Source organism: Dermacentor silvarum, chromosome 4 (genome assembly GCF_013339745.2).
Source record: "Dermacentor silvarum isolate Dsil-2018 chromosome 4, BIME_Dsil_1.4, whole genome shotgun sequence".
Taxonomy (NCBI): domain Eukaryota; kingdom Metazoa; phylum Arthropoda; class Arachnida; order Ixodida; family Ixodidae; genus Dermacentor; species Dermacentor silvarum.
Window position 1 is genome coordinate 96,981,339 of NC_051157.2, and position 25,227 is coordinate 97,006,565.

The 25,227-nt window shown below is 45.6% G+C and overlaps 1 protein-coding gene across 4 annotated transcripts in view; it reads left to right on the forward strand.

The window, feature by feature from the left end:
* The window catches only part of LOC119450393 (harmonin-like), a 144,363-nt gene extending 122,633 nt beyond the window's left edge, over positions 1 to 21,730 (forward strand). Inside the window, exons 12-21 of one of the 4 annotated variants that reach the window (XM_037713829.2) lie at positions 912 to 968; positions 4,084 to 4,232; positions 5,872 to 6,147; positions 7,191 to 7,346; positions 11,979 to 12,235; positions 14,219 to 14,371; positions 14,935 to 14,965; positions 18,213 to 18,260; positions 19,107 to 19,318; positions 21,236 to 21,730. In XM_037713829.2, coding sequence (XP_037569757.1) covers positions 912 to 968; positions 4,084 to 4,232; positions 5,872 to 6,147; positions 7,191 to 7,346; positions 11,979 to 12,235; positions 14,219 to 14,371; positions 14,935 to 14,965; positions 18,213 to 18,260; positions 19,107 to 19,318; positions 21,236 to 21,251 — 1,355 coding nt within the window. In that variant the 3' untranslated portion in view covers positions 21,252 to 21,730. Of the gene's footprint in view, positions 1 to 911; positions 969 to 4,083; positions 4,233 to 5,871; positions 6,148 to 7,190; positions 7,347 to 11,978; positions 12,236 to 14,218; positions 14,372 to 14,931; positions 14,966 to 18,212; positions 18,261 to 19,106; positions 19,319 to 21,235 lie in introns of all 4 variants that reach the window. The other 3 variants (XM_037713828.2, XM_037713831.2, XM_037713832.2) reach the window with 3 other exon arrangements.
* Positions 21,731 to 25,227: the final 3,497 nt, after the last annotated feature.

The following is a 25,227-nucleotide window of genomic DNA, read 5'->3' on the forward strand; positions in this document are numbered from 1 at the left end:
GCGTGGCAAACCGTGCAAAAATAATAATAAAAGGGGAGGGGGGGAATCCTTGGTGGACTATAAGCCTTGTGTGCTTAACGCCGTCTCGCGATGTTATTAGTGGAAGCGGCAATTTTTAAAGGAGAGACTGAAAAAGAGAGCGAATGCTGGCTTGTCGTGTTTCTCGCTGTAGTCCTTCGCCCTGGAAGCAGACATCCACCGGGAGACGTGGAGTGCCATGCCTATTACCCCTTCCCAAAACAGACCTTATAATAAACATATTAATTAATGCACTCATTTTCTGGGAAATGTGCACGAGAACGTTGGTGTACTAGTTTCATAACCCAAATTTGCTTTCTTTAAAAGCATAGTACATGACTGTAAACCCCCGCTATAATACTTCCGTTTCTGTGGCTAAGGGCACCCAGTGAGAACTGAACTCGATCGCTACTTTCGTAAACTGTGACGAGGTTTATTGGACTCGTCAAGCATATCCTGCACTAACACACACACACACTCTCTCTCTAATAACTCTAAAATATCGTCGCTCCGTGGCAAATTGCTGACAGCAAGCACCGTACAGTCCCAGCGGAAAAAGATTAGCACAAGTGACTGGCGGCCGGAGCGGCAAAATCACGACACGCTTTCTGACGGCCACCCCAGCTTCGGAAAATGAAATGTGCTGCTCCTGCCACCAGTCACTTGTGCTATACTTCTTCCGCTGGGACTGTACATACCCACCGTAGATCATCGGGTAGGAAATGAATGGCAGAGCCGGGTGAAGAAGACGACGCGTTTCACAGTGCGCGTGCGCAGTGGGAGGCCCCCGAGCCGTTGTGTTCTGGAGGCCGGCCGGCGCCCGGCTGATCGGCGTATCTCCAGCCCAAAATTGACCCTTGTTCCTCTCCCTGTTTCTTGCCTCGTTTCGCCAGGGCTCAGGCCGGACGCCAAGCCTTCGCCAGACGTCCTGATCAAGCAGAAGCAGCATGGTACGTACGCGTCCGCCTCAGACCAAGACATCTCGGGCACATGCGTAATCGTTCTTCAAAGTCGTTTGTTTTACCGATTTGCATGTCACCAACGTGAGAAGAACAATTTTTGTTTTGTTTAAGTGCCACAGGTGACGCGGAAGGCATAATTTCCACTTGCGCGGAGAAAGTAGCCTTCTCCACGCGTGTCTTCCTGTCGCAAAAATTCGCGTTTGTTTGGAAAGAAAGATGAACCTGTAACATTGTGTGGTATAGGTTGGCATTTTGATACTACATCCTGGGTTATCACGTCAACTCGCGCTATTGAAAACTCACTTCGTGCGCGCATTTCATCGTCTGTGACGGCGCAACGCGGTATATAGACCAAGTTAGTGTCAATTTTCGCGAAATATGACGGTAAGAATATGTCTAAATGATAGGTTTGTTACCCAAAAGAAGGACCCTATATTATAATGTATCATGGGCCGAAGGTGGATATACGCACGTTATTCGCGTTCATCGCGTGTTACCGCTGCATCGGTCGCCTGCCGCCACCACCGCTGTCCTGCTTTGTCCCCAAGGACATCGCGATATCGTGTACACACGCACACGCAACCGAACCCGTGTGGGGAGGTCGTCGCTTGCCGCCGATTAAAAACCGCGCTCACCTATACGGCCACCACCTCCGCCGGCAGTTCGCGGCGCGCCGGAAACTTGTTTCTCGCGATACCAGCGCGCGGACGTCGGAAATTATAGAGGAGCTCTTGGCCGCTATATACGCTTAAATGACGCCGCGAACCAGCCCGCGCGATCTACTTGGCGCTACCACTTGATTCAAGTGTTTATATACGCTTGCAAAGTAGGTCAGCTGGAATGTATACCCTGTTGGTTTCGTGCGACAGTGCAACGCCAAGCGGTGGACTGCACCGCGGCCAATGGAGCGAAATTCCTACGCTCCACACGGGCTATCGTGGATGTTCGTGCATGGTAGTAGTCCTGCGTTATAGCATAATGCTGCGCGGAAGTTTCTCCGATATATGCATATTGTGCGCTGTAAAAGAACACACCCACGTTCATAGTCTCAGTCCTGTAATTCGTCACCTCGCTCCGCGAGTGAGTTTGGAAGTCCTGCTGCCTCTTGTAGCCTTGATGCGCGTTGCACGCAGCACGCATACGTATACGTGTATAGGCTGACAGCCCGTATATACATTCAAAGCGGAATGCTGACGACAGCTCTCGCGTTCGTGCAAAGTGTGTGCTTTGTAATTGGGAGTTTCAGTCTATATCTAACAGGGACGATGTCGAATCGGGAGCGCGCGGGTCTTGAAGTTGTTGCGTGGTTTGAGACCATCCTATGTGAAACAATGTCAGCATCAGCAACGCTTCCTGTTTGATCATGGCGGCCTATACATTACTCGGGAGTCGCCGCGGCAGATCAGGTGCTATGGCGCTTTACTGCGGAGCACGAGGTCGAGAGTTTGATTTCCAGCCGCAGCGGCAGCATTCCGTTGGGCACGTTAAAGAAAAAAAAATTTAAGAAAAGAAACAAGAACTATACAGGTAGCCGAAATTAATTCGGACCTCACTATACGGCGTCCCTCATAACCCAATTTGTTGTTTCGGGACGTTAAACCCCACGAGTTGAATTTTTTATTTGGTTTGTATCATCCGGAGGTTCGAAAGAAACGTAAACACCGTTTTCTCCCTTGCCGCGGGCCACGAGAGGGAGGCAGCCAAAAAGAAAGAAAGGTAACAACATCCTCGTCCGCCAGGATGCCGATGGTGCGTTGCTGCGGTGCCAGCCGTTTTGGATTCGAGTTGCGTACATACAGCGTATATGGGCAACAGTGCGTCGTATGTACATTCATACCCTTCGCTATACCGGATTTGCATCACAACGCGTGGCGCAGGATTCGCTCGCTGGCGCCGCGAGTCCCGGAAGACGAGAAGAATGCACGTGCGGGCGGCTCCTTCCGGTCTTCGGGTTCCTTTTGTCTGGTGCGCGCGCGGATTCGGTTTGCGGCGTCAAACGAAAGCTTTTCCGGCGCGCGTGCGTGTGTTCGCGTGGGTGGCTGACCGCACGGTGCGCTCTTTCTAACCACGGAACAACCGCGGCGGCTGTCCTCATTAGGAGGCAAGCAATGCCGTTCTGCTGAGTGCGGTTCAGGGGGACGAGACGCGGCCTTCGCTGTGCAACCACTTCTCGTTGCTGATCTTTAAAATATAAAGAAAAAAAGAACCGAGGCTGCGCTCGTTGTGTGCCTTTGCATGGTTCATGTCTGCGGAGTTAGGGGGGGGGTGTTAGTGTGCAGGCCGCGACGCGATGCTTGCCTTTGGTGGACGTCACTTTCGAGTAAATTCGCTGATGGGACCGCTCATTACTGTACCATACCGTTAACCGTTCTCGATACCGGTCGCCATGACTGCGCGTGCTCAGAGTTTACCTAGTTTACCGGAGCACGGTAAACTTACCCAGGCTGCCCACTTCGATCTGGTGTTTATTTTAGACTATACAGATTTTTTTTTAATTCCCTGTGGCACATAGCGTAATTGTAGTCCTCGAGCTGGATTACGCGAAGCGGCGGATATTACTCGCACGAGAAATCGTAATATACATGAGCGACTAATTAACGTTTCTTATTAATTACTTTATGGCACACTAGTGAAATTTACGAATTGTAGCCGGTGAGTTCGCAAGGCATATTCGCTTGGAACGATTTCTAAGGATCGCACGGGTTCCGAGGTGTGCGCCGTGAAACTTGGGGTAAAAATGCGCTATTGCACCACTTATACTGTATTAACAAGCCGCCGTTTTATGCATTGAAGCACTACATAACTGGAACGCCCATGTATTTCATGCGAATACACGCCCGGCGTGCCGTCTCGGGCACTGCATAGACCACGCCTCGCGGTTCCTAGTTAGTGCAGCTTTTTTCTTTTAACGAAGTACTCCTTGTTCGCGCCATAACTGCGGCAGTGCACCTGTTTCGCAGTCTTCGCAGTCAGTGCTTCCCACCAGTTAAGCGGGGAGGTACAGCTGGTATAAACCAGGGGGGGGACAGAGAAGTGCTGCGTGCCTGTGCGTTAACGCGCTTTTCTTGCGCTGTTTCTGTTCCTCTTCGCCTCGTTTTCGCAGAGCAACTGATGGTAGAATTCCGGGAGGTCCACAAGAAAATGTTCGGTTCAACGACGGCCGCTGTGGCCCCTTCGGAGCGCTCTGGGTCTCAGCAGTCGCAAGTCGACGCTGAACTTCGCAAATCGGCGGCCTTGATCAACGCCCAGGAGGTAGGCACGCATGTTTCTAGTCTATACCACGGTCTTGTGGTTGGCGTGAGTTTCACATGCGGTCGTACGAGGAGGCCGCGTATAACAATGTGTGGTTTATATACAGGGACGACTGTTATATTCACCTATAGTGTTCGTTGAAATCCTTTAGGCGTGCTGAGCGGTCGCTTATTTGCCTGTTTAGATGGGTTGTACAGTCGGCCACAAAAGTTTACTGGACACGATTGCCGTGACAAATGTTAATCTATGTTCTGTTAAGGCGTAGTGATTCTAATTTAGTGGATCGCTATGTAGGTCGCGAAAGCTACTGCAGACTGAAACTTTGAGCTCACGGCTATGTGCCCAAACTTTCTACAGTTTTTTTTTTTTTTTTTTTTTTTGCAGGTATCGTGTCCCGTAAGCTTTTGTGGCCGACTGCATGTACATTTTGCTTTGACAGTGGATAGCCTCCTGAGACGCCAAAAAAGCCTGCCGTGACAAGTCTTTTTTGCCAGCTGCTCTGATACGAACTATAGGGAGGTCTCTTGTTTACTCGGTTACAGCAAGTTTATCTTCGAGTACATGGACAGTGTGACCGCCTCCTAAAGTTTTTACGCGCATAAACCGCATTCGTTTACCTATAAACACATTGGTGAAGACGTATCGTTGCGTGGTATAGTTATGTTCGTGCTGCATCGCGAATTGTATGTGTGACCAGTCGTAAAAGTGCCTCCATACAGTTGTGACGGTGTGCTAAACTTTTTTCATCCCAGTTTCGTCTACCAAAGATGTCACACCCCCGCTGGCACAGCTGCACTAACTTTTACTAACCCTGAAGCTTGCACACGCGTGTTCCGCGCTCGCTCCACGCGTCGAGATGTACGCCCGCTATTCTCGTTAAGAAAGCTATTATACAACCATATAAGCGGGACCACTAGCGTTTAGACCCGGCGGCTAAAGCAACAGCCTTGTGTTTCGTATGCCAATATAGCATACGAAACACTAGTTTTCTCTTTTCATTATAGAGTTTTATCATAGCGGATACATATCTCAGCCCATGCAGAGGCAGACCGACAGAAGTACCTGACAGTAGCAGCGGCAGTTGCTATACGATACCGTTAACCATGACGCGTAACGATCTTGGATTGCACGAAGGGCCCTTGTCTTTAGTAAGAGAAAGAACAAATGAACAAAAGAGAATGACTTCAAGATAATTGTGTTGCTGCTGACACGTTTACGCCAGCAGATAATACGCAGTCGCTCGTAGCAATAAAATTTCTTTGAGCTTGATTTGCAACACTGCCACAAGACGTCGCTAGCGATTGTACGCATATGCTAGCTAGAATGAAGGGTTCCTATAGAGGTCCCTACATTTTCATTGGACAAGTTTAGCCTATATAGAGCAGTCAGTCGTGATCATCTGACAGAGAAAATGTGTGGGTTGCCGTAATGTGGATTCTGCGAATCTAGAATTTTTTGCCATTGCCGGGCTGCCAATGCTACTGGTGGCCGCATTCAAACGTGAAGTATTTATGTCCAGCGGCTCGGCGTACACACTGGCGTGTCTTAGAGCGTGAAGCGAATCTCGCGTCGCCTGTGCATACTAATACCGCACTAACCGATGGACAACGGCTGGCTGCTGCTCCCCGGAACCGCGCAGGCGCAACAGGCAAAGGAGACAATGGAGCAGGCTCGTGGAGAGCAGGCTAACACGGTCAAGGACGATAAGGCTGCGCCGGCCGCAGCGGTAGGGAAGGACGTTGAGGATAAGGACAAGGCTCAGGGCGAGAACGAGTCTAAGGGGCAGGCCACCGCGGTCCCCCCTACCGACCAGTCCAGCGTGGATGGGATACCGCCAGAATACCACTCGACCGTGTCAGCTGGGCCCACGGGACCGGGCTACGTCACTGACTACGCCACGATCAATCTGCTCAGCGTAAGCACTGGACTACTGCAATGGAATGCTGTCGACAGTAGCGTTGAATGTCTGCATGCACATGGGTTGTAGGTTTTGGGAGCCGTTGTTTGTTTTATCTGCCAAAGGGATGCATGTTGTGTTGTGTCTGGCCAGGTGACGACGTAAGTACATGCGACTGGGTGACCACGCAGAAATATATGCATGAACGCTAGAGAGAGACAAACGGAATAGTGAAATCATTTCGACTAGCTAGCCTATTTGTTGCTACGTATAAGCTACTAAGCTTAAAGTAAGTGTGTTCAGTGGCCGCATTCATGGAGTGCTGATGTAACAACGCTTGACGAAAGGCCGATGACCTTGAGCCACGCAATCAGGATGGCTAAGGGTACTATATGTATATACACGGTAGCAGCAAATAGACGCGTTCATGTCGCCGAGGAAGTCGGCGTAGCAAGTTCCGACTTACTTTCTTTTTCTGAGTGCAGACCGTCTTCTGACATCTACCAGATGACGTTACGAGCCTGTGGGCAGAGCAGTCACGTTTTGCAATGTCCATTAGTTCCCTCAATTAGCGCCGGGCTAGAGGAATCATAGCCGTAGTGCCGGTGGTTAGTGCGAGTGACTCTGTTAATATGGCCTCTGATTGGCTGCCGACTACAGGCACGGGTATATAGATAATTTCCGTGATCGATAAGTCTCTCATTAGCCTCGGGTGGCAGAAGTATATACGCACGCGTGGTTTTCTCTGAGAAACGAAATCGCAGCCTGGAAAAATGTAACGAAGCTGAAGACAGTGCATTCGTGCTTGAATATGCTCGAACTTTGCATTTGATCGTGTCTGAGGACTGGCGTTCCCACAGCACACTTTTCAAGGAACAATGCTACGGTTTTGAGATATCGCATGTTTTCACGGAAATGGGAAAGTGCGGGAAAGTGCGCGGCTGCATGTTATTTTAGAGTGGAGGGCGAGGCTCGCTCTTGACCAACGTGTATGTGTGTCCAGTGGCGGTCACTAACGGCCGGTGTCGTATGCGTCGGGCTGCTTGTCTTGCTTGCTCCAGGAGGTCTCGTCGTCGGTCGAACCGTCCAGCGAGCTCGGCGGCGGCGGCGGCGGCGGCAATCGCAAGCGCCACTGGCCGGCCTACGTGCCGCCCACGCATCCTAACCCGCACATGTTTATTCAGCCGACCAACGCGGACAAGGGCCCTAACGGCTTGGTAAATGGACGCCTACGCTTGCCTCTTCCCCTGTCCTTCCTCATTAACCCGCCTGCTCTGTTCGCTTGGTGGCTGTCAACGCGCTCGTGACCCGTTCTCAAGGGAAGGGGAAAGGGGGGAGTGTTTGATTTCCACCCGATGAGTACATATATAGCCGAGTACTAGGACAAAACATATTACGGGTCACACTGAGCTTGTACGGCCCCGTTTTGCCCTTCTAAGTTTGCAAACATTCAAAGGTACGTGGTACAGCTGCAGTACCGGTGCGCTATAGCGGAAGATATATAAGAGCCGCGCATGCATGGAGAATCGGGCTATGCCGGACTAAGGATATCGCATGCTGTGCTAAAACGTTCCATATCGTAAGTGATTCCGTCGCTTGTGTTGCTTGTGCTGGCGTCCCGCTGCCTTCAAGGGGTTTCCTTTTAACACAAGTACTATAGTATGCAGTATCCGTGACAGTATGGAAATCTACCCCTTCAGATCCGCTAACGATTCCGTTCGCATGCGATGATGGTGCAGTGGCTGAAGTGATGTGTGCCACGCTGTTGTCGAGTTCATGGGCCAATATTCAATTCGGTTTTAGTCAAAAGTAGATGCCAGGTTGCATGTAGATGCAACCTGGCAGGTTGCATGGCAGGTTGATGCCAGGTTGCATCAACGAGCACCGCCGATGGTAGAAGCTTTGGTGTGATAATACCGAACAGCATGAATCTGTAAATGTATAGATAGTACCGGAATGTAACTCCTCGTATGAGATCACCAGCTGCACGCACGCTTGTATACACGATACTTTGGTGGCACGTAGATTGTAACCAAGTTTTCCGTTAAAACCGCAAAATTATCTAAGAAATGTACTCAGAATCGATGCACATATTGTGCGGAGCACGTGCGTGCTTGTAATAATTTACACGGGGCATGGCCACTGCACTGAGATGCTATGTGGCGCCGACTGATAAGCTGTGTAGGTCCATGGTTTTGAACCAGCCGTTTGGTGTAACTGCCAGATAATTCGCCGCTTTGGTCTCTACTGAGCCCCTGCAACGCCACTGACGTCGCGACGTGTTTCTTGTGATAAATGTAGTCGCTTTACCGTTCTATGATTTTGTGAGTCAGCCATGACTGCAGGAAGCAAGACAGGATATTCCTGTTGGGTGCTTGCGTTAACTCATGCAAATGCTGGACTTGCTTTTTAACACAGAGAGCTTGCGCCACAACACATGCTGAGCCATTGCTAAATCACAACAGAAAACCGTTATCTGTTAATCGTGCAGCTACTCAGCCACCTGTGTGAGCAACCAGTAAATTTACATACATGGTGATCTCGACATGTTCGTGGCGATAGATGGATGCTGGCAACAACGATCAATGCTCTAACGCTTGTTATGTGCCGCTGCAGCTGCATTTCACGTTTTGTACGCTTTGTGCGTGGCTAGGTGTACAGACGACGAATGAAAATAAAACCTGTTGCTAAGCTAGTTTGTTCCACGCAAAGGTGGTAAACGGGAATTTCTGGCTGTCTGCGACACCTTTTGACGCAAAAAGTGCCGATAAGAAGATAACATTTCTTAGTCCGGGCGCAGCAAAGCTGCTTGATAGACAAGCATTCAGGCAACCCAAAAGTGTTTTAACATAACGCAAGAAGTGCATCGAAGGGAAGCAATTTAAATGTCTCTTATCGTTTTCCCTTTTATTTCATTTCACTGCCACGGTCTTCTCTGCTTCATCTTTATTTATTGTCATTACGTAATTTCAGTGGGGAAATAAAGAAATTGCGATCAAACTGCAAGTTCCCGACTCAACATTATAGTCCGGCTCGCGTAAAAATAAGGTGTGGTCGTCTGCCACATTGCAACAACTAGTGGCGGCGCCACTGTCAAGGCGTAGGCGTGGGAGAGTGAAAACGAGCACGGCGTGGGGGAGGGCTGTGGAGTTGGCGTTGCTCTTGTCTGTTGTCTCTCTTGGCGTTGAGCCGTGCTCCCTCAACGGCTGCAGAAGATAGCGCCACCCTTTCCTTTTCTCATGCCAAATCACTTCTCTTTTATTTCTCATCGTGGGACTCTACGCTGCCGGTTGCCGGGAAATGGCGCCACAGATGGCGCCTTGCTGGCTTGCCAGGAGGACCAGGGCTCGGGCGCCGAAAAATTTGTTTGAAAACGAATACCATTTTAACTTAAAGATACTGACAACTGTCCAGAATGTGTTGCGATACGTTGATGGAAATGAATTGATCGTGATGTATAAATGTAGTATATGAGATTGCTGTACGTAAGTCGGCTGTTATTAAGTACCACATAGTTATTGCTTAAAACTGCAGTTCGTGTATTATTAGGCTTTCGCGCTTAGTTTATGCGTGTTACGAAGTAAAAAATGTCCACGCTAACGAGTGGCACTCGCGTCCCTCAATGCATGGCGGCGCATATGATTGTTGTTGTACGCGCGCGAGATTCAGAGCAGGCATGCGTGCTAAAATCCTTTGTTTCAGCTCTCTCAGCTCGTGGAAAGACGACATGTTTCGGAAATCAAAGGCGTACGCGTGACTCCGGCAACAAGCAGAACTGCGTATCACGTGTGGAAGCGTGGTTTCAGTTTAGAGAACTTAACTTGGCTTGAATAAAAAACACGTGCCCTTTACTTCTAATGACCAAAGCTATTGGATGGGAAACCACGAAAGCACGTAGCTATTATTGTAGAAATAATTTAATACTTCTGCAAACACGAATCGCAGGAACGTCGGTTTGATAAATTCACCGACGATTACGATACTCCCTAATGCGAAATTTGAGCGCAGCTGCATACGTGCTTTCATTTCGCGATATATGGCTGGCGCGAACAATCTGTCTCGTGCGGCACGTTGCAAACGGAGCGAAGTGTGGCGCGACGGCCTCGCTAATTGGGAGATCGCGAGAGGAAGCGCGTGGGTGACGCGTGGGCGCGATTCACAGCAGCCGCTGCAGACAACCTCCGCTCATGCAGTGCTTTGTTTCCATACAGACGACGCGCGCTACTCCGGCGCCATGTCGTAGCCATCGCCGCAAAGCCCCTCACGCGCGGCACTACTATTTTATTCTTAGGCTTTCGCCATACCCTCCTCCGCTTTCCGCCTCATGGTTTCGCTGCACCCTCCTCCTCGCGCTCTCTTCGCTCTCGCCGCTTTTTCCATCCCCCGCTGCGCTCCGCGTTCGCTCTCATCTTTCGCTGTGCTCGTTCGCTCGGCGCCGAGACTCGCCGCAGGAACGGCCGCCTCAGAGCTGCTTTCTAAAAAAGAAATATTCGAGGAGACCTAAGCGCTTCTTATGAGTTGTGAATGCGAAAGCATTAATGTCCAATGGAACGCCACTGAGCGGTCCTTCGAATTCTGCGCTGCGAATAATGTACCATATAACGATACGTGCTGCCCGAGCCAGCAAGCAGCAGCCTGCGAGAGACAGAAAGCCGCAGTGACCACCAAGGCCGGCAGGCGAGTGATACGTGCTGCCCGAGCCAGCAAGCAGCAGCAGCAGCAGCAGCCTGCGGTGCTGGCTCGGGCACCGCGCGCCGCATTCCGAGAGGGAGGGTGACGTGGCGCCGCGACGATGCCCTCTCCCCTCACGCAACACCTGGCGCGCTAATGTAGCAGTAAGTGATCCGTTTTGCCCGCTCTGTTCCGTCGTCAGAGCTTCCTTTTCGGCATTTCGTTTGTCTGTTCCATGTAATTTTGTGCTGCTGTGAGAACGCATAGCATTCCTGACAGGAAAATACACGTTGCACAGAACAGTGTTATATATCAAATAGTTTGAGCCATAGTTACGCCTCAGAGCACGCAAAAAAATTAAATGTGAATACTGATGCCTACATGTGTGGCAAAAGTACGCCCCAAAAGGTGCAAGATTTTTCAGGTACGTGCAAATCTGTACTATAATGCTGGGTCTACGAGTATGCGTGCAGCTGGAACATTCTGATCATATGTCGCAAATCAAAGTTACTGCAAGTTAATTATATGGTTTCGTTGGTTTAAGCATGACGATCCTCTCTCAATTTGCACTGGCCATGCCGTATGGCTATGAGCAATACGCTTGAACAGGGAAAAAAAGAGAGAAAGCAAAAAACTATACAAGTCTGCAGCTCGGGCAGGCCCCTCTACTGTGCGTGTTCTTGCAGTGCGTGTATAGATACGTGGCACATAGCCAATCTAATGCAATGCAACGCTACTGTTCTTTGCAATAGCATGAATTGCCTCGCTCTAGGCGGAACACCTGAACTCAACCGCTGAAGAAGGGAAGCCATCAGCGCTCAGAATTCTGAGGTGGTCTCCCGCCCACACTGCTTGGCTTCGGTGGCCTGACGAGGACCGGCATATTCAGCATGATGTAGCCAGTGGCCAACACAAAGGGGCAGCTCTGCAGGGGGGTGAGGGGGACGGCCGACCCCCCACAATTCTTTCCTGCCTGCCCCCCTTACCCCTTCGCCTTCCTCCTACCACTAAAGCTTCTGTTAGCTACCACCATCGAGTGCCCAGTGTGCCTTCTAGCACCCCCAAAGAATAAGGAGAATCGTGCTCTGTCCCCCACCCCCACCTTAACGAAAAAATCTTGGTGCCACCCCTCCCACTTAACACTCACTACTTAACTGCTGTGGTGTATTTACATGCAGACGTCGAAGAAGGAGCGGCCGATAGCCAGAGCCACGCATGTGGCAAAGGGACCTGCTCCAAAGCCTCCTGTGCCGGGACCAGGAGCAGCTAAGGATGTGCCCATCACGGACAGCCGGGGTCCCGAGACAAGGCCTCCCAAGAGCTTCTTCGGTGCCAAGCCACTGGTAACCATTGGCAGTTACCCAGATGGCAGTAACCCCAGGCCCAACCGATTCGCCCGGCCTGCTAATATTGAGATCATCGACGCCGACAAGGGGCAAGTGCCTGTTTCATTAAATACACCACAAAGACAAGGTTAAGTTAAAGAAACCTGTCAATGTTTCTAGGACAGCAAAATATTTCTGGTAATACGTATAAAAGATCGTAGCTCAGAGCAACAACTTCCTTAATTGCTTTTGTTACCAAACCATGACAGTGGGCGCACCACCGTATACTATGTCATAGGTTTCTCAGTCTTTTTGTCTGAATGAGCTCTCACTCCTGCACAAATTGAAAGCCTGTTAAACTGTCAAAATGTAAGCTACTAGGTACAATTTTATTGTCCAGTGCAATATAATAAATTTCTTAATTAACAAAAATAACCAAGTATTGGCTAGAGCTAGTTGCTACCATCTCCAAGAATGACAAATGACTCTTGCTTATGGATTTGAAGCTAGATATATCGTTTGAGACATCGTTTCCTGTAACACACGGCTTCGCTTTACATAAAGGTGACATATAGTTAAACCTCGATATAACGAACTTCACTAATGAAATTTTTGATAGAAATCAGTATTTAATTTTTTATAACTACTTGTCAATAGAAAACCATTTATTTTGAGTCCCAATATAACAAAGTGTGCTTATATGCATTTTCAATATAACGAAATTTGATTGCCGACGCGAAGGAATACCGTTTCAATAAATGTAAGCTGTCACGGGCACAGATAGTCAAATGGTTGAATTACATGCGGTTGCTTTCCTCTCATGTTGCGTGCTGTGCGAAAGAGCGACCGCCAGGGCGGAGCAGCGTCTGATAAACATGAATAGTGGTACTATAGTACTAAACGCAAGACCCTCTCACCGTACATGTCCAAGTGCGGTAACGACGCTTAGGGAGGGGGGGGGGGGGGGGCGCACATCGTTTTTAGCAAGGTTTGAGAACGGGCTAGTGTTCCATGTTACTGTGAATTACAACGCACCCCGCGAAGCACCAGCCGAGATGGCTGGTGGCTTCATGCACAATGTCTTTCTGCATGCCTAGTGCTGGAAGTCGCGTAATCTTGAGTTTCGGAGACTCGTTGAAGCAAGAGGCAGAGGAAGCGTTTTTCGGAAATATTGTAAAATTTGGAAATGTTTACAGACCCTTCCGTGTAAGAAAAATCTGTCGGCAACCGTACTTATATTTGGAAGCAGTCAAATTTCAATATAACAAAATTTCGATATAACGAATTAAAGTGCAGATTTTACCAACTCTTTTATATCGAGGTTTAACTATTGTTGCTAGTTCAACAACTACAGTTAACCTGTTAACTTAAAAGTAAAAGAAAACTGTTTATTCTGTGTCCTTTGTATGCAGTAATTATGTGCCAACTACCATTTGTTAAGCAGAGACTGTTGCAGAAGGCTTTAGATTAATTTTGATCACCCGGGGTTCTTTAACGTGCGCCCAAATTTAAGTGGTTGGGCATTTTTGCATTTCGCCCCCTTCAAAATGCGGCCACCGCTGCCGATAAGGGAACCCGCAACCTCAGCAGCACGTCGTCATAGCCACTGAGCCACCGTGGCAAGTGGTGTGGATAGAAGTGAACTTGTGGTGTGATGTATTTATGCAACACACACGCCCCTGTACCTTTTTTCTCAAATGCCGCATTGGCAAACTGAGGTAACACTCTGCTGCTGGAAATTTGGTCACAGGTTTGATTTTTTACTGCAGCGGTCGAAGTTTATGAGGGGTGGAATGCAAAAGCACCAAATGAGCTACGTACCGAGACTTTATTGCGTATAAAAAAATCTGTGTTGATCGATTGATTCATGGGATTTAACATCTCAAAGCAGTGTTGGGGCTATGAGAGACATTGTAGTGAAAGACTTTGACCGCCTGAGGTTCTTATACATAAAAACATCTCTGTCGGTTATGAATTCATAGCCCGCCACTAGTATAAGATCCCTCACCTCCCAGGTGTAGCTCCAGGATGTAAAAGCAAATCAATTGATCAATCAAGTTAACTGAAATTGGTGCTCCGTGTCCCCACTTCAGGACGACGACACTGGACTCAGCGGGAAAGTCCAGTGCTGCACGGACGCCATCCCCTGCGCGGACGCAGTCACCAGATGCTCCCAAGATGACCGTCAGTATCAACTGCAAGGCACCCAACAGACCCAGCCTGAGCACAAGATTCACCACCAATGCGTGAGCTATGACGTTTAGACTTCTCTATCGTCTTCACTGCCATCTTCTGACAGCTGCAGTCATGGGCACAGTTTATATTTATTTATTTATTTATTTATTTACCTTCAGGGCTGAAGCATTACAGAGGGGAGTGGGTAGACAATAAGCATAGAGCACAATAATATAACAAAGCATGGTAAGGCATGCTAAGCCTTCAGTAATGCACCGTTTTAAAGCAACTATCAATAAAGAGGCATTAGGCTGCAGTAAATCTCTTTTCATTCAAAATAAATCGTCGAGTGCTGCACCAAGTTTTCGTGAATAAATTAAACACTGCAGCATGTAGGTATGTCAGTGTTAAACATATGTTTGTGTTCTTGCATATATGTTTGCCTTGTGATTTTGTGGAAGGAACAACATGGTTTAGTTCTGATACGCGATCCTGATGTGCAAGACACCCTCATATGTGTGGCAGAGGCGTACAGAAAGCAAACTGAAATAATTAATTTCGAAGCGAGATGTCCATTTTAATTGAGTGGTAAACAAAATGTACAGCTGCTTGTTCTTTCTTGTCATTTCAGCAGTCCAACACAGCCTGCGCTGGCAAATCTTGTGGTAAGTGAAATTTTTCCAAATACAAAAAATTTTTTGTGCGCAACCAAACAGGGACGAACAAAAGGAGACACAAGGACGAGCACTTTCTAACAACTGATTTTTATTATTGAAGAACCACCGGCTTAAATACCCACAGATCTGCGCGATCCTGTCAATAGAACACGTCAAGAGCGCATAAAATAACGCTTGTCATGAAATGCCGCTACGCGGTCAGCATAAAAAGCAGCAATGTTCATAAAACAAGCACAAAAGGCGAAAATGCATTAAAGATATGATGACAGGAGCGAATTCTCTTTATCTAACAATGAAACAGAAGGATGACTGATGCATTTTTCTTTTAGTTTTTCAATCCAGTGAGCTTCCACAATTTCTCTCGCGGTTTGATTTCTATGCCTAAACAAAATGGCGGTGCTTCCAAGACAAGGTTAGCACGCATGTTCTTCACAATGCATCGCCAAATACGTACTAGGGCAACCTTTGAGATTAGACAAGTGTTCCCTTAGTCTCGTGTTAACGCATCTCGAAGTCTGCCCTACGTACACATGACCACACGTCAAAGGAATCTGATAAACAACGTTCATCGCGCAATCGACAAATTGGTTCTTACGTGGATGTTTTATACTACATCCTTTCTTAGCATCATCCTTACTTTCAAACTTACTTTTGACCTTAGAACACACACTATTTTGTTTTTTGCTGAAAGCACCACTTTTACTTCGTAACTCCCAGCCACCTTTTTAAGTCTGTGTGAAAGGCCATGAACATACGGAATCACTGACACCTTAGAAGCTAAATCTTTCTGTCTTTGATTACTTGTGCATGATTCTTTATCCTGTTTCAGTTTTTTCATTAATCTAGAGCATGACGCCAGTATCACATCGCCCTAGTATGCATTTGGCGATGCATTGTGAAGAACATGCGTGCTCACCTTGTCTTGGAAGCACCGCCATTTTGTTTAGGCACAGAAATCAAACCGCGAGAGAAATTGTGGAAGCTCACTGGATTGAAAAACTAAAAGAAAAATGCATCAGTCATCCTTCTGTTTCATTGTTAGATAAAGAGAATTCGCTCCTGTCATATCTTTAATGCATTTTCGCCTTTTGTGCTTGTTTTATGAACATTGCTGCTTTTTATGCTGACCGCGTAGCAGCATTTAATGACAAGCGTTATTTTATGCGCTCTTGACGCGTTCTATTGACAGGATCGCGTAGATCTGTGGGTATTTAAGCCGGTGGTTCTTCAATAATAAAAATCAGTTGTTAGAAAGCGCTCGTCCTTGTGTCTCCTTTTCTTCGTCCCTGTTTGGTTGCGCACAAAAATTTAAGAAAATGAATCTGTTCCGACTAGGCCGACTCGCAGTTATGCTACAAAAAGAAGTTAGGCTTAACATTCTTTGGGGCATAAAGTGTGCTGCAAGAGTTTGTTCTCATGCACACACTACAAGAGTTCTTATAAAACAATTTAGTTCGTCTGTACCCTACAATATTTGTTTCTGAATTGTTAAATGTATCTTACTACAAAGCTCCAGCATTTATGTAAGCTGGCATTTTCACTGTTGCGCGTCTGTTGGCTGGAAAATCGGAAAACAAGTTCACTAAATTTTAAAGTTTAATTTCGCAATGTGAATTACAATGTGTAATTAAATGGGATTATCACATCAAATGAGCCCAGTATGTGTGATTGTCATGATGGCAAAGTATAAGGTATCTTCTGTCATATTTAACCCTCAGTTTTTTTTTATTATGTACTCACTGCTGCAAAGTAGGCCAGAATGTCACTCTCCTTTTGATACATGCATACTACACAGTCAGCCAGAAAAGGCACAATGAGAAAACAAAGGCAAATTACAATAAAGCATGCAGCTCTTCTTTGGGCAGGAACAGCAGCAATGTCTATGGAAACTTGTCCATCACCCAATATAGTTGTGAGTTACATCTGGTTTCAGTCTGGCCTTTTGAAGCTTCTTCAGCGTGATAGTGCGCACTATAGGGCACAGTCAAAGCATTCTGCCATACAGGAGCCAGACACTTGGGACAGGTTTCTTGGTTGACCTCCTTAAATCCCAGCCACTTCTCGCATACATTCCTAAGAACATTTAGAGACAGCGTCAATTTTCGGACTTCTTTAGTTGCCACAACCCATGGCATCCTCTAGAAGAAGCAAAAGCTGTAAAATCTCATTCTTGATAAAGTGGCAGTGCCATTTGCTGATGGGGAATGATATCACTGCACTGACACTAGGGCTTTGAAGATAGTACTATGTCAGGACCTTCCATTGTGCCACCCAATCTCAAGGTCATGTGGATACAAATGCTTGTAGGAGATATGTAGAGCACAGTGCAGAGGTTACTCTAAAGGTGGGTGAGAGGGGGTGGCCAAGTCCTTAATATTTCCTCCTTATATTTCCTTTGCCATTGCTAAACATGAAAAACTGGTTGCATGAGTTGTGTCGCATACTGTTTCACAACTGTATTCTTTGTGTCAGAAGCTGCAAAGACAGTGTCTTTAATCCTTTATTGATGAGTGTTGTCTACAGGCAACATACCAGACTTTTTTTTTTTTTGCCGAGTTTTGGTATTGTGTATGAAGTTTCTGGCTAAATGTCTTCACCCAACTTTAACTGACAGTCAGCTAGTGTCATTTGTTTGTTCAGAGCAGAATTTGGCACGTGACTCGCTTTCTTTTGAAAGCTCTCCGGCTGGCGGCTGCAGTGGTGTCACACACGTGATATAAAGCAAATGAAGTGCACACCTATGGTCCACATATGACGAGAGCCGTCTGTACAAATTCCAAACGAAGCCATAGTGGCGTGGGGTCAATCACACTTCCGGCTTTCTGTTTCATGTTCCCCCTCTATTGCTGCAAAAGATTCCGCAAAACATATTTTTTCTTTTCGTGGAATTATGGTCATTCTCGAAGTGTTTTGCACAATTAGGTAGAAAATAAAAATTTTTACAGGTTATCTATAAGTACCATCATTAAAGGGTTAATCTGCATTATGTTCACTATACGACTGCTCATTCCAAGCAGTCATTGCATGTGGTGTCAGTTCTGAATCCTCCTCCATCTCAGTTCTGGGGAGGCATTCTTGCAAGCAGAATTAGCTTTACTTGTTATTTTCAGGTCGCTGCTTGTCTGTTTATCATCGCACCATCTTGTGGTGCACATGTCTAGGAACAGTGTTTTTATTAAAACATTCATTCCTCTGACACGTCAAACTGAATTTTTTTTTTTTTTTTGCTTTCCAGAATGACGTTACAGAAGGGGCTGTTGTGAAGACGCTAACATTTAAAAAGGTACCACATATATATCTTTCATTTTCTTTTTTTAAATTCAGCTTGATCAAGAAAGAAACAAGCTTTTATATGACGGCACGTTGGGGGAAAGCTCCAACGTACGCCTCATGTAGCTTTTCTAAAGCATGGAATTCTTCCTGAGAAGACACTTTTGCATGTTCAGTAGTGTTTTAAATGTCCATGCCATCATTGTCTATGCTCGTGCTTTACAATAAACCGCAATTCGAAGCCCCCTTTTTTTAATGCCTAAACAGACACTGGAGGGATCTATATAAAAGTGAATTATGTTGTGCTTTTAATAGCAGATAGGTTGCTTTTACTGAGAGTGGAGGTTTGCGTAGAACAGCAGCTACATAAAAGTGAATGACAGGCTGCAACACCAGCTTCCTGCTCCCAGATCAAAAATCTGTCTGACAACCCAAGCTGGTAGGATTAGTTAATGGCCAACTGTTTTAAAGAACAGTTGCATATAACTTGGGAATATAAAACTATATTCAATAAAGTAACCTATGTGGGTTTATCGCGCATATAAGGACCCAAATCTACAAAACAAAAGATAATGTGCGACATTACCGATATTCAATTTTCCCCACACTGAGATTTTTTTTTAACAATAAGTCATACATAGCAGTGAATGAACACCAAACAAATGCATATGAATCTGCTTTGCCGTTCACTTTCGATGCCCCTTTTAAGTATTTTAGTCAACGGTATACTACAAGGCATATGATTCTGCTCCATCCATAGGACACAGTGCAATGGGAGACGACAACAACAAACGCTGGGAGTTTTCTTGAGTTAAAGGTTACACCAACTAGGCATAACTTCCGGTATTGTTGTCCACAGGATGGTCCACTGAACCTGATTCTGGACGGGGGCCTCAACTCTGCACACGATGGGCGCATCGTCGTAGCCGAGGTGCGTGAGGGCGGCATGATCCCAGTGAACGGAGAGATTAGCACTGGAGACCAGATCCTCATGGTGGACAACACTCGCCTGGTGAACACCTCGCTCACTGCTGCCAGGGTGGCCATCCAAATGCCATGGCAAGCGCCGACGTGAGTGTGCTCCCCATTGGCTACTTGATTGACTTGTATTGACATTATTTCCCATTCTCACTTGGTGGGGGGGAGGGCCAAGGGAAAAAGCTGCATGAGTAACTTGACAAGCCAGCCGTAGCCTACACTCCATGGCTGCAGTTGGCAACGGTACATGACGAAAATCAAAGATGATATGAATATACACCAAATTGAAACAAATTTTAATGCACGAACGCTAAAGAACATTTAAAAAATGTAATTCGAAGCATGTAGACCAAGGGAAAATATACTGCCGTATATTACCATAGATGGGCAATGGATGCGAAATATTGCACTGCAAGATGCTAACATGACAAGGACATATGGTATAGGGTAAATGAACTGTAGCAGATTAATGTAGGTACGATGGCACAGGCACACAGAAAGAAATAATGCATGTCTAGGACATATCGGGAACTGTTCGGAATAGAGTGTTCCGAGAAATGTTACATACATCAACATTAATTTCATTTAACTTGGCGTTTAACAACACTTTACATCCCACATCGTTGGAAGGTAGCAAGAGTTCTTTATGTGAATATAACCACGAGTGCAAGAGAATTGGTGGGCTTTTTTCTCTTAATCATCAGTATCCTTTTTCATTGTTCATAATTTTGTTTACAGGAAACTGTAGAGAGAAACAGTGTCTGCCTAGAGTGGCATATTATTTGTTCAAGACTTATCTGTATTTCTTTGGAGGAGAAATCTTTGTTGTTAGGGGAGAAAAAAGTCCAAACATTCATGGCAGTTCGTTAACTTCGAACCCAAAATGTGGCACCAATGACATCAGCCTGTCTTCGTTTTCAAGGTATTTTCATGTAACTTGACTAGTTCTTGTGCATGAAAATTTGCAGAAAGTTGGCGAGTTTAATCTTTGCTTTTTCTTGAATGCAAATGTAATCCTTACTTTATTGGCAAACAATTGACTAGCACATACAAGATGCTGTCAAAGTCTGTGATGTCACAGGAAGTTTGTGGGATTCGTCTCCATCCACTTTTCAATTTTACATCCTTCCTGGCTTATCAAGTCTCCTTCGCTCATTGCAAGCCCAGCCTATTTCTAATTCTCGAACCATTACCCATCAGTCTAGGTCAATGTGACATTTCTCTTTGAGAAACGACACTTGGCCAAGATAACATGTGATTAGGTTTTTCTTAGGAAGTGGTTTGGTTATGGTATTAGTTTCAATTTTTAAGTGAGAAAGGTGCCACACCGTCATTGAAAATGGACAGGACAAAATGAATCACAGCAATTCTTATGCATGATTGCTTCAGAAACCAAGGTGTAGTTGCTCAATAGCCAGTTTCTTAACATGGCATAGCGCAAGAATCTACTCGTCGGTGGTATCAGAATCGTGATCTCGCATACCTTACCAAAAGTTGAAATGCAAAGGACCGTTTCTAAACACTTTAGTATTTTAACCTGCTTGCATTTCATTTTATGCTAATAAATGTACCGTGGGCATGGCATTGAGTGAAATTAGGCAACATTAATAACTGACCATCTCATGGTGATTCGCCAAGTAGTAATACGCAACTGCTGGTTTTATTCAGTCGACTTGGCTTGACTGCGATGACATATGCCATGCTAGAAGCCAGAAACAGCTCATACTGACCATTATGTTATATGCTTGCATTTATCCTTCCGTATATTCAGTGCAAATAATAGTAAAGCAAGACAACGAAACAATACTGCCTCACAGCAACCTGCTTCGACCTTCACATTTTGGTGGGAGGAGTTTGGCAATAGCCATCACATGACTAGGCCATACAAGCTTAGCATGATTTTGACAGGCCATTTATCTAAGTAGGTAGCCATTCGCCTGTGTTACTCTGCGATGTACTTCGAGTAGGGACTGAAGTTGCATTTTACACTTCTCCTTGCTGTTATTTCAGAATGACCTCCGGCTGACCATCGCCAAGATGCCGTAACATGCCGTAACCGCATTGCTCTACACAGCGTCCTGCCTCAGAAAGCCATAAAACAATGTTCAGTTGTTTTTGTTTTTATGTATGTAACCCTATCAGGACACGAACTGCTACAGTTTTAGTTCTGTGCACTGTTCTGATGACCATATGCAGACCTGGCCATTTGAAACAATGGCAGACACAGAGAACAAAACGGATACGCAGCACTTGTCGAAGAATACTCTTAGATGAAAACTTTTTAAAAATTCTTGTACATACAGATAAACCAAGCTTGCTGAAGTATTTTGTTTGTTGTTGTACCATAAGCAGACCCAGTGTTGTCCAGAGTATGTAAATAAAGGAAAGATGAAAGTTTCGAGTTTTTGTCTTCCCACAACAGTTATGCTGGCATACAGTGAACCTGCTGTGTCCCCCCTGTGACATAACCCCTCTACATTTGCATCAATAAATGTGTTCCCTGGAGCACTTGTATAAAGGTGTCATTTATCTCCTAGCCTGTTCCATGCCTAGCGGATTTAGCAGATCTTTCATGCTTATGAATGAGTAAATATGGTAGCGAAGTGATTTAAAAGTAACAGAAAAGGTAAAATTTTAATAAGGAATAGTGTAGACAGTAGCACAACACCATTTTTATGAAGTTGCCCAGAAAATTATGCGATTGTTTTTATTAGCTAAAAATTTTACGGTTTTGTAGCTACATTTGTCACTGGTCTTGCGGCAACACTGTGCACCACCGTACAAACTACTCAACTATATACTGAAAAAACTGATGGCACCGCCTGGTGGAAAATGTAACTATTCGTCCAATAAGATGTTTGTTATTAAGTGCGTAAGTGCTCATTCAAAAATTCCATGTCTTTCTGTGCATTTATGTGAAAACCGTCTTGTGCTACCATCTATACTTTCCAAACGATTGAATTCTTGATTATCTGTGTATCACAGAAGGTACTCAAGTGCAATTTGTATTTTATGCCAAGTTCACTTTTAAGATACTTATTCACTTGTGCATTTTTCTTCTGTCTTGGTGAATCACGAACACAACTAGTGTGTTAAGTGGTCTCTGCATACTGTGTTCTTGAGATTACTTGCAAAGATGAGACCAAGGACAGTTTTGGAGAGCTTGGGGAACTTGCCTGGCATCAAGGCTCAGTAAATATAGTCTGAGCGTGTTATCCACCCATCTCAGTACCCACAAGTTTGCGGCCACAATGGCATCAATCTTGCCATGTGTATGATTTCGTGGTTTGTATCTGCAATTTCACACGTCAAGCAAGACTTCATAATCGTAATAAAAACAAGTGAAAAATTTGATGTTAAAACACATGTTGTATACATATTGTAACATTGCTAATTAGACCGTTCCTGCAAAATTGCAGTTTATGCACTGAATGTGTTTGGAAAAAAAAAAGCACTGGCAGACAGAAGTTGCGGTGCTTGCCAGCGGCTATAGTATGTCATCATGTAGTCGATTCGATTCTTTCATTGTTTTTGACAGTAATAATTTGTATAAACCAAATGGCTCCAGTGTCTCGGTGTACTTAAGTTGTGCTTAAAATAGACTATCTTGTTCCTATAGTTGAGTTGGTTTTTGGAATTCAGGCATCGAGTCCTCATTTGTGTAACCAACTTCCGAAATGATTCAAAATTTTTGGTCTGTTTTGGTGCTGTCTACATCAATTGACCCTAAACACAGAAGAAATGGAGACAAAAATAATTTTTCTGCACACAGAATTAGCATATGAAACAATTAAATTAAATGAGCATTGTTTCAAACTGCTTTTTGCCGACGACTGACTGGCTCAGGTGCCAAAGCATCACCCAGGTTCAAACACTCCTCCACTCGTTTCACACAATTGCATTTGTGGTTTCGATGTTCGGTGGATGTTTCTATAAGATTCTGTTCACCACCGACACTCTTGAGCCTCTCAAGATCTTGCTTGTCATTGTGCTATTGCACCCCTAACTCGCACAGAATAGGAGTGATTGGTTGTTGGAGGTTATGAGGAGGAGGAGAAAAGAAACACTGTATGCAGGGATGCCAACCAGAAAAGCGTCTGAGTGGCTACCCTATGCTGGGGGAAGGCAAAAATGGGAATAAAAGGATGAGAGAGAAAGAAAGTGAGGGGGGAAGAAAAAAGCTCTGCGAATTTGTGCACGTGCAGACGGTGTTGCGCAGTCAAAGGCGTTTACATCGGCCAGTCGCCCTCAAGAAGCACAGAAGTGCCTTCACTGCCTCATGGACTGACCAGAGATGGGGATGGTGTTCGAGTAGTGCCTGCATGGGCAGTGGCTGATTGTTGGGGGATTAACGTCCCAAACTAACATGAGGGCTATGTAGTGGAGGGTTCCAGAACAACTCTGATCACCTGGGAGATTGGCAAACAAGCATTTTTGCATCTATTCTGACAGTTGCATTTTATTCTGACAGCAGAGATGCAAGGACTCGTGACAAAAGATACAAATGTCGGATCAAACATGGCTTCATCTAGTTTGCATATTTTTGATGCTAAGTTCCTCTAAGCAGCAAGCGTGACATGCACTGATATAGCATTGCACTAACCTCCTATGGATAGAAAATGGCAGGAAGGCCTATGCTGAGTGCCAAATGGTTCAGCTTCTACGAAGCATCAACATCCCTTTATACTGTATTATTTGAGCCGTAGACACCAGGCACCTTCCATTTCCAATATCATGTATACTCTCCAGCATGTTCATGTGACCATGACAAGTATGTATACCAGTTACTCTAGTACCTAGGGAAATCTACTACAGCTGACTTCCGTTAATTCGATCCTGACGGGACTGACGAAACTGGTCGAATTAAACAAATGGCAGAAAAAAACACCGAAACAAGCTGTTGATTCACTTGGCAGTATTTGCCTTTAAAAGTTGGTTCCGCCTCAATACAACTGTGTTATGCGGTGGCGCATACCAAGCGGAAAAAGGTGCCACTGGCACGCGTTCCTTAATTTACAAGCGTGCATGCACCGTATCTGATCGCAGTACGACCGAGATGCCTAATAAGTTTACTGGCAGGCCTTCAGAGTTCTAAATAGACCTCTGCTCTTTTGTTGGCTTTAAACGTCCTCTCGGCTTTCATCGCCCTCTTTTTCGCTAGCTCTCCCAAACACTGATGGTTTTTCTCCACTTGTCAATAAACGGAGCATGCGCTTCTCATATACGAGAGAAGCATGGCGGACGACACGAGGGCTCAAATCACCACAGCAGCGTCAGAAGCAGCTCTGAATGGCTGCCAGTATGCTTATCAGGTGTCTACTCGTACTGTGACCGGAGACTGCGCGTGCGCGCCTGTATAATAAAGGTATGCGTACTATGTCCCATTTCATTCTTGGTATGCTTCACCGCATAACACGGGTGTATTGCGGCGAAGACGACTAGTTCAAATTATTCAGCGAAGGCCAATTCTGAGATCGAAATAACAGAGGTTCGGGTCCATAGAAATGTATAGGCGCTGGCCGGGACATTCGGTCGGAATCAAATTAAGCGAGAAATCGAATTAACCAAAATCGAATTGACGGAAGTGCACTGTACACACAGGCAGCGCTTTGAACGAAGAACTCGCGCGTGCTTGGCCCATATCTATATTTTTCATTCTACAATATGTTGAATCCATTGCCACCAAAAGCCGTACATTTCATCTTCTTTGAAAAAAAAAAAAGTCATAATTTACGAGTAGTGACAGCACAACACTGTGTTATAGTGTTCTGTTGGACTGTTTTGACTTTTTCGTGAAATACTTTTCCTCGGGTCAGTGTTTCAAGATTAATTTCTGAAAAAAACTTCACGATTGTTCATTTATGCTACAATATTGCACACCTTTATCTTTAATTTATTATTTAACTGAAAATGATTAGCCATCAGCACCGCACAGCAAAAAACTCCCCTATTTTCATTTTGGTAAACAATTAAGGAAGACGGGTTCGGTAATGATGGCATTC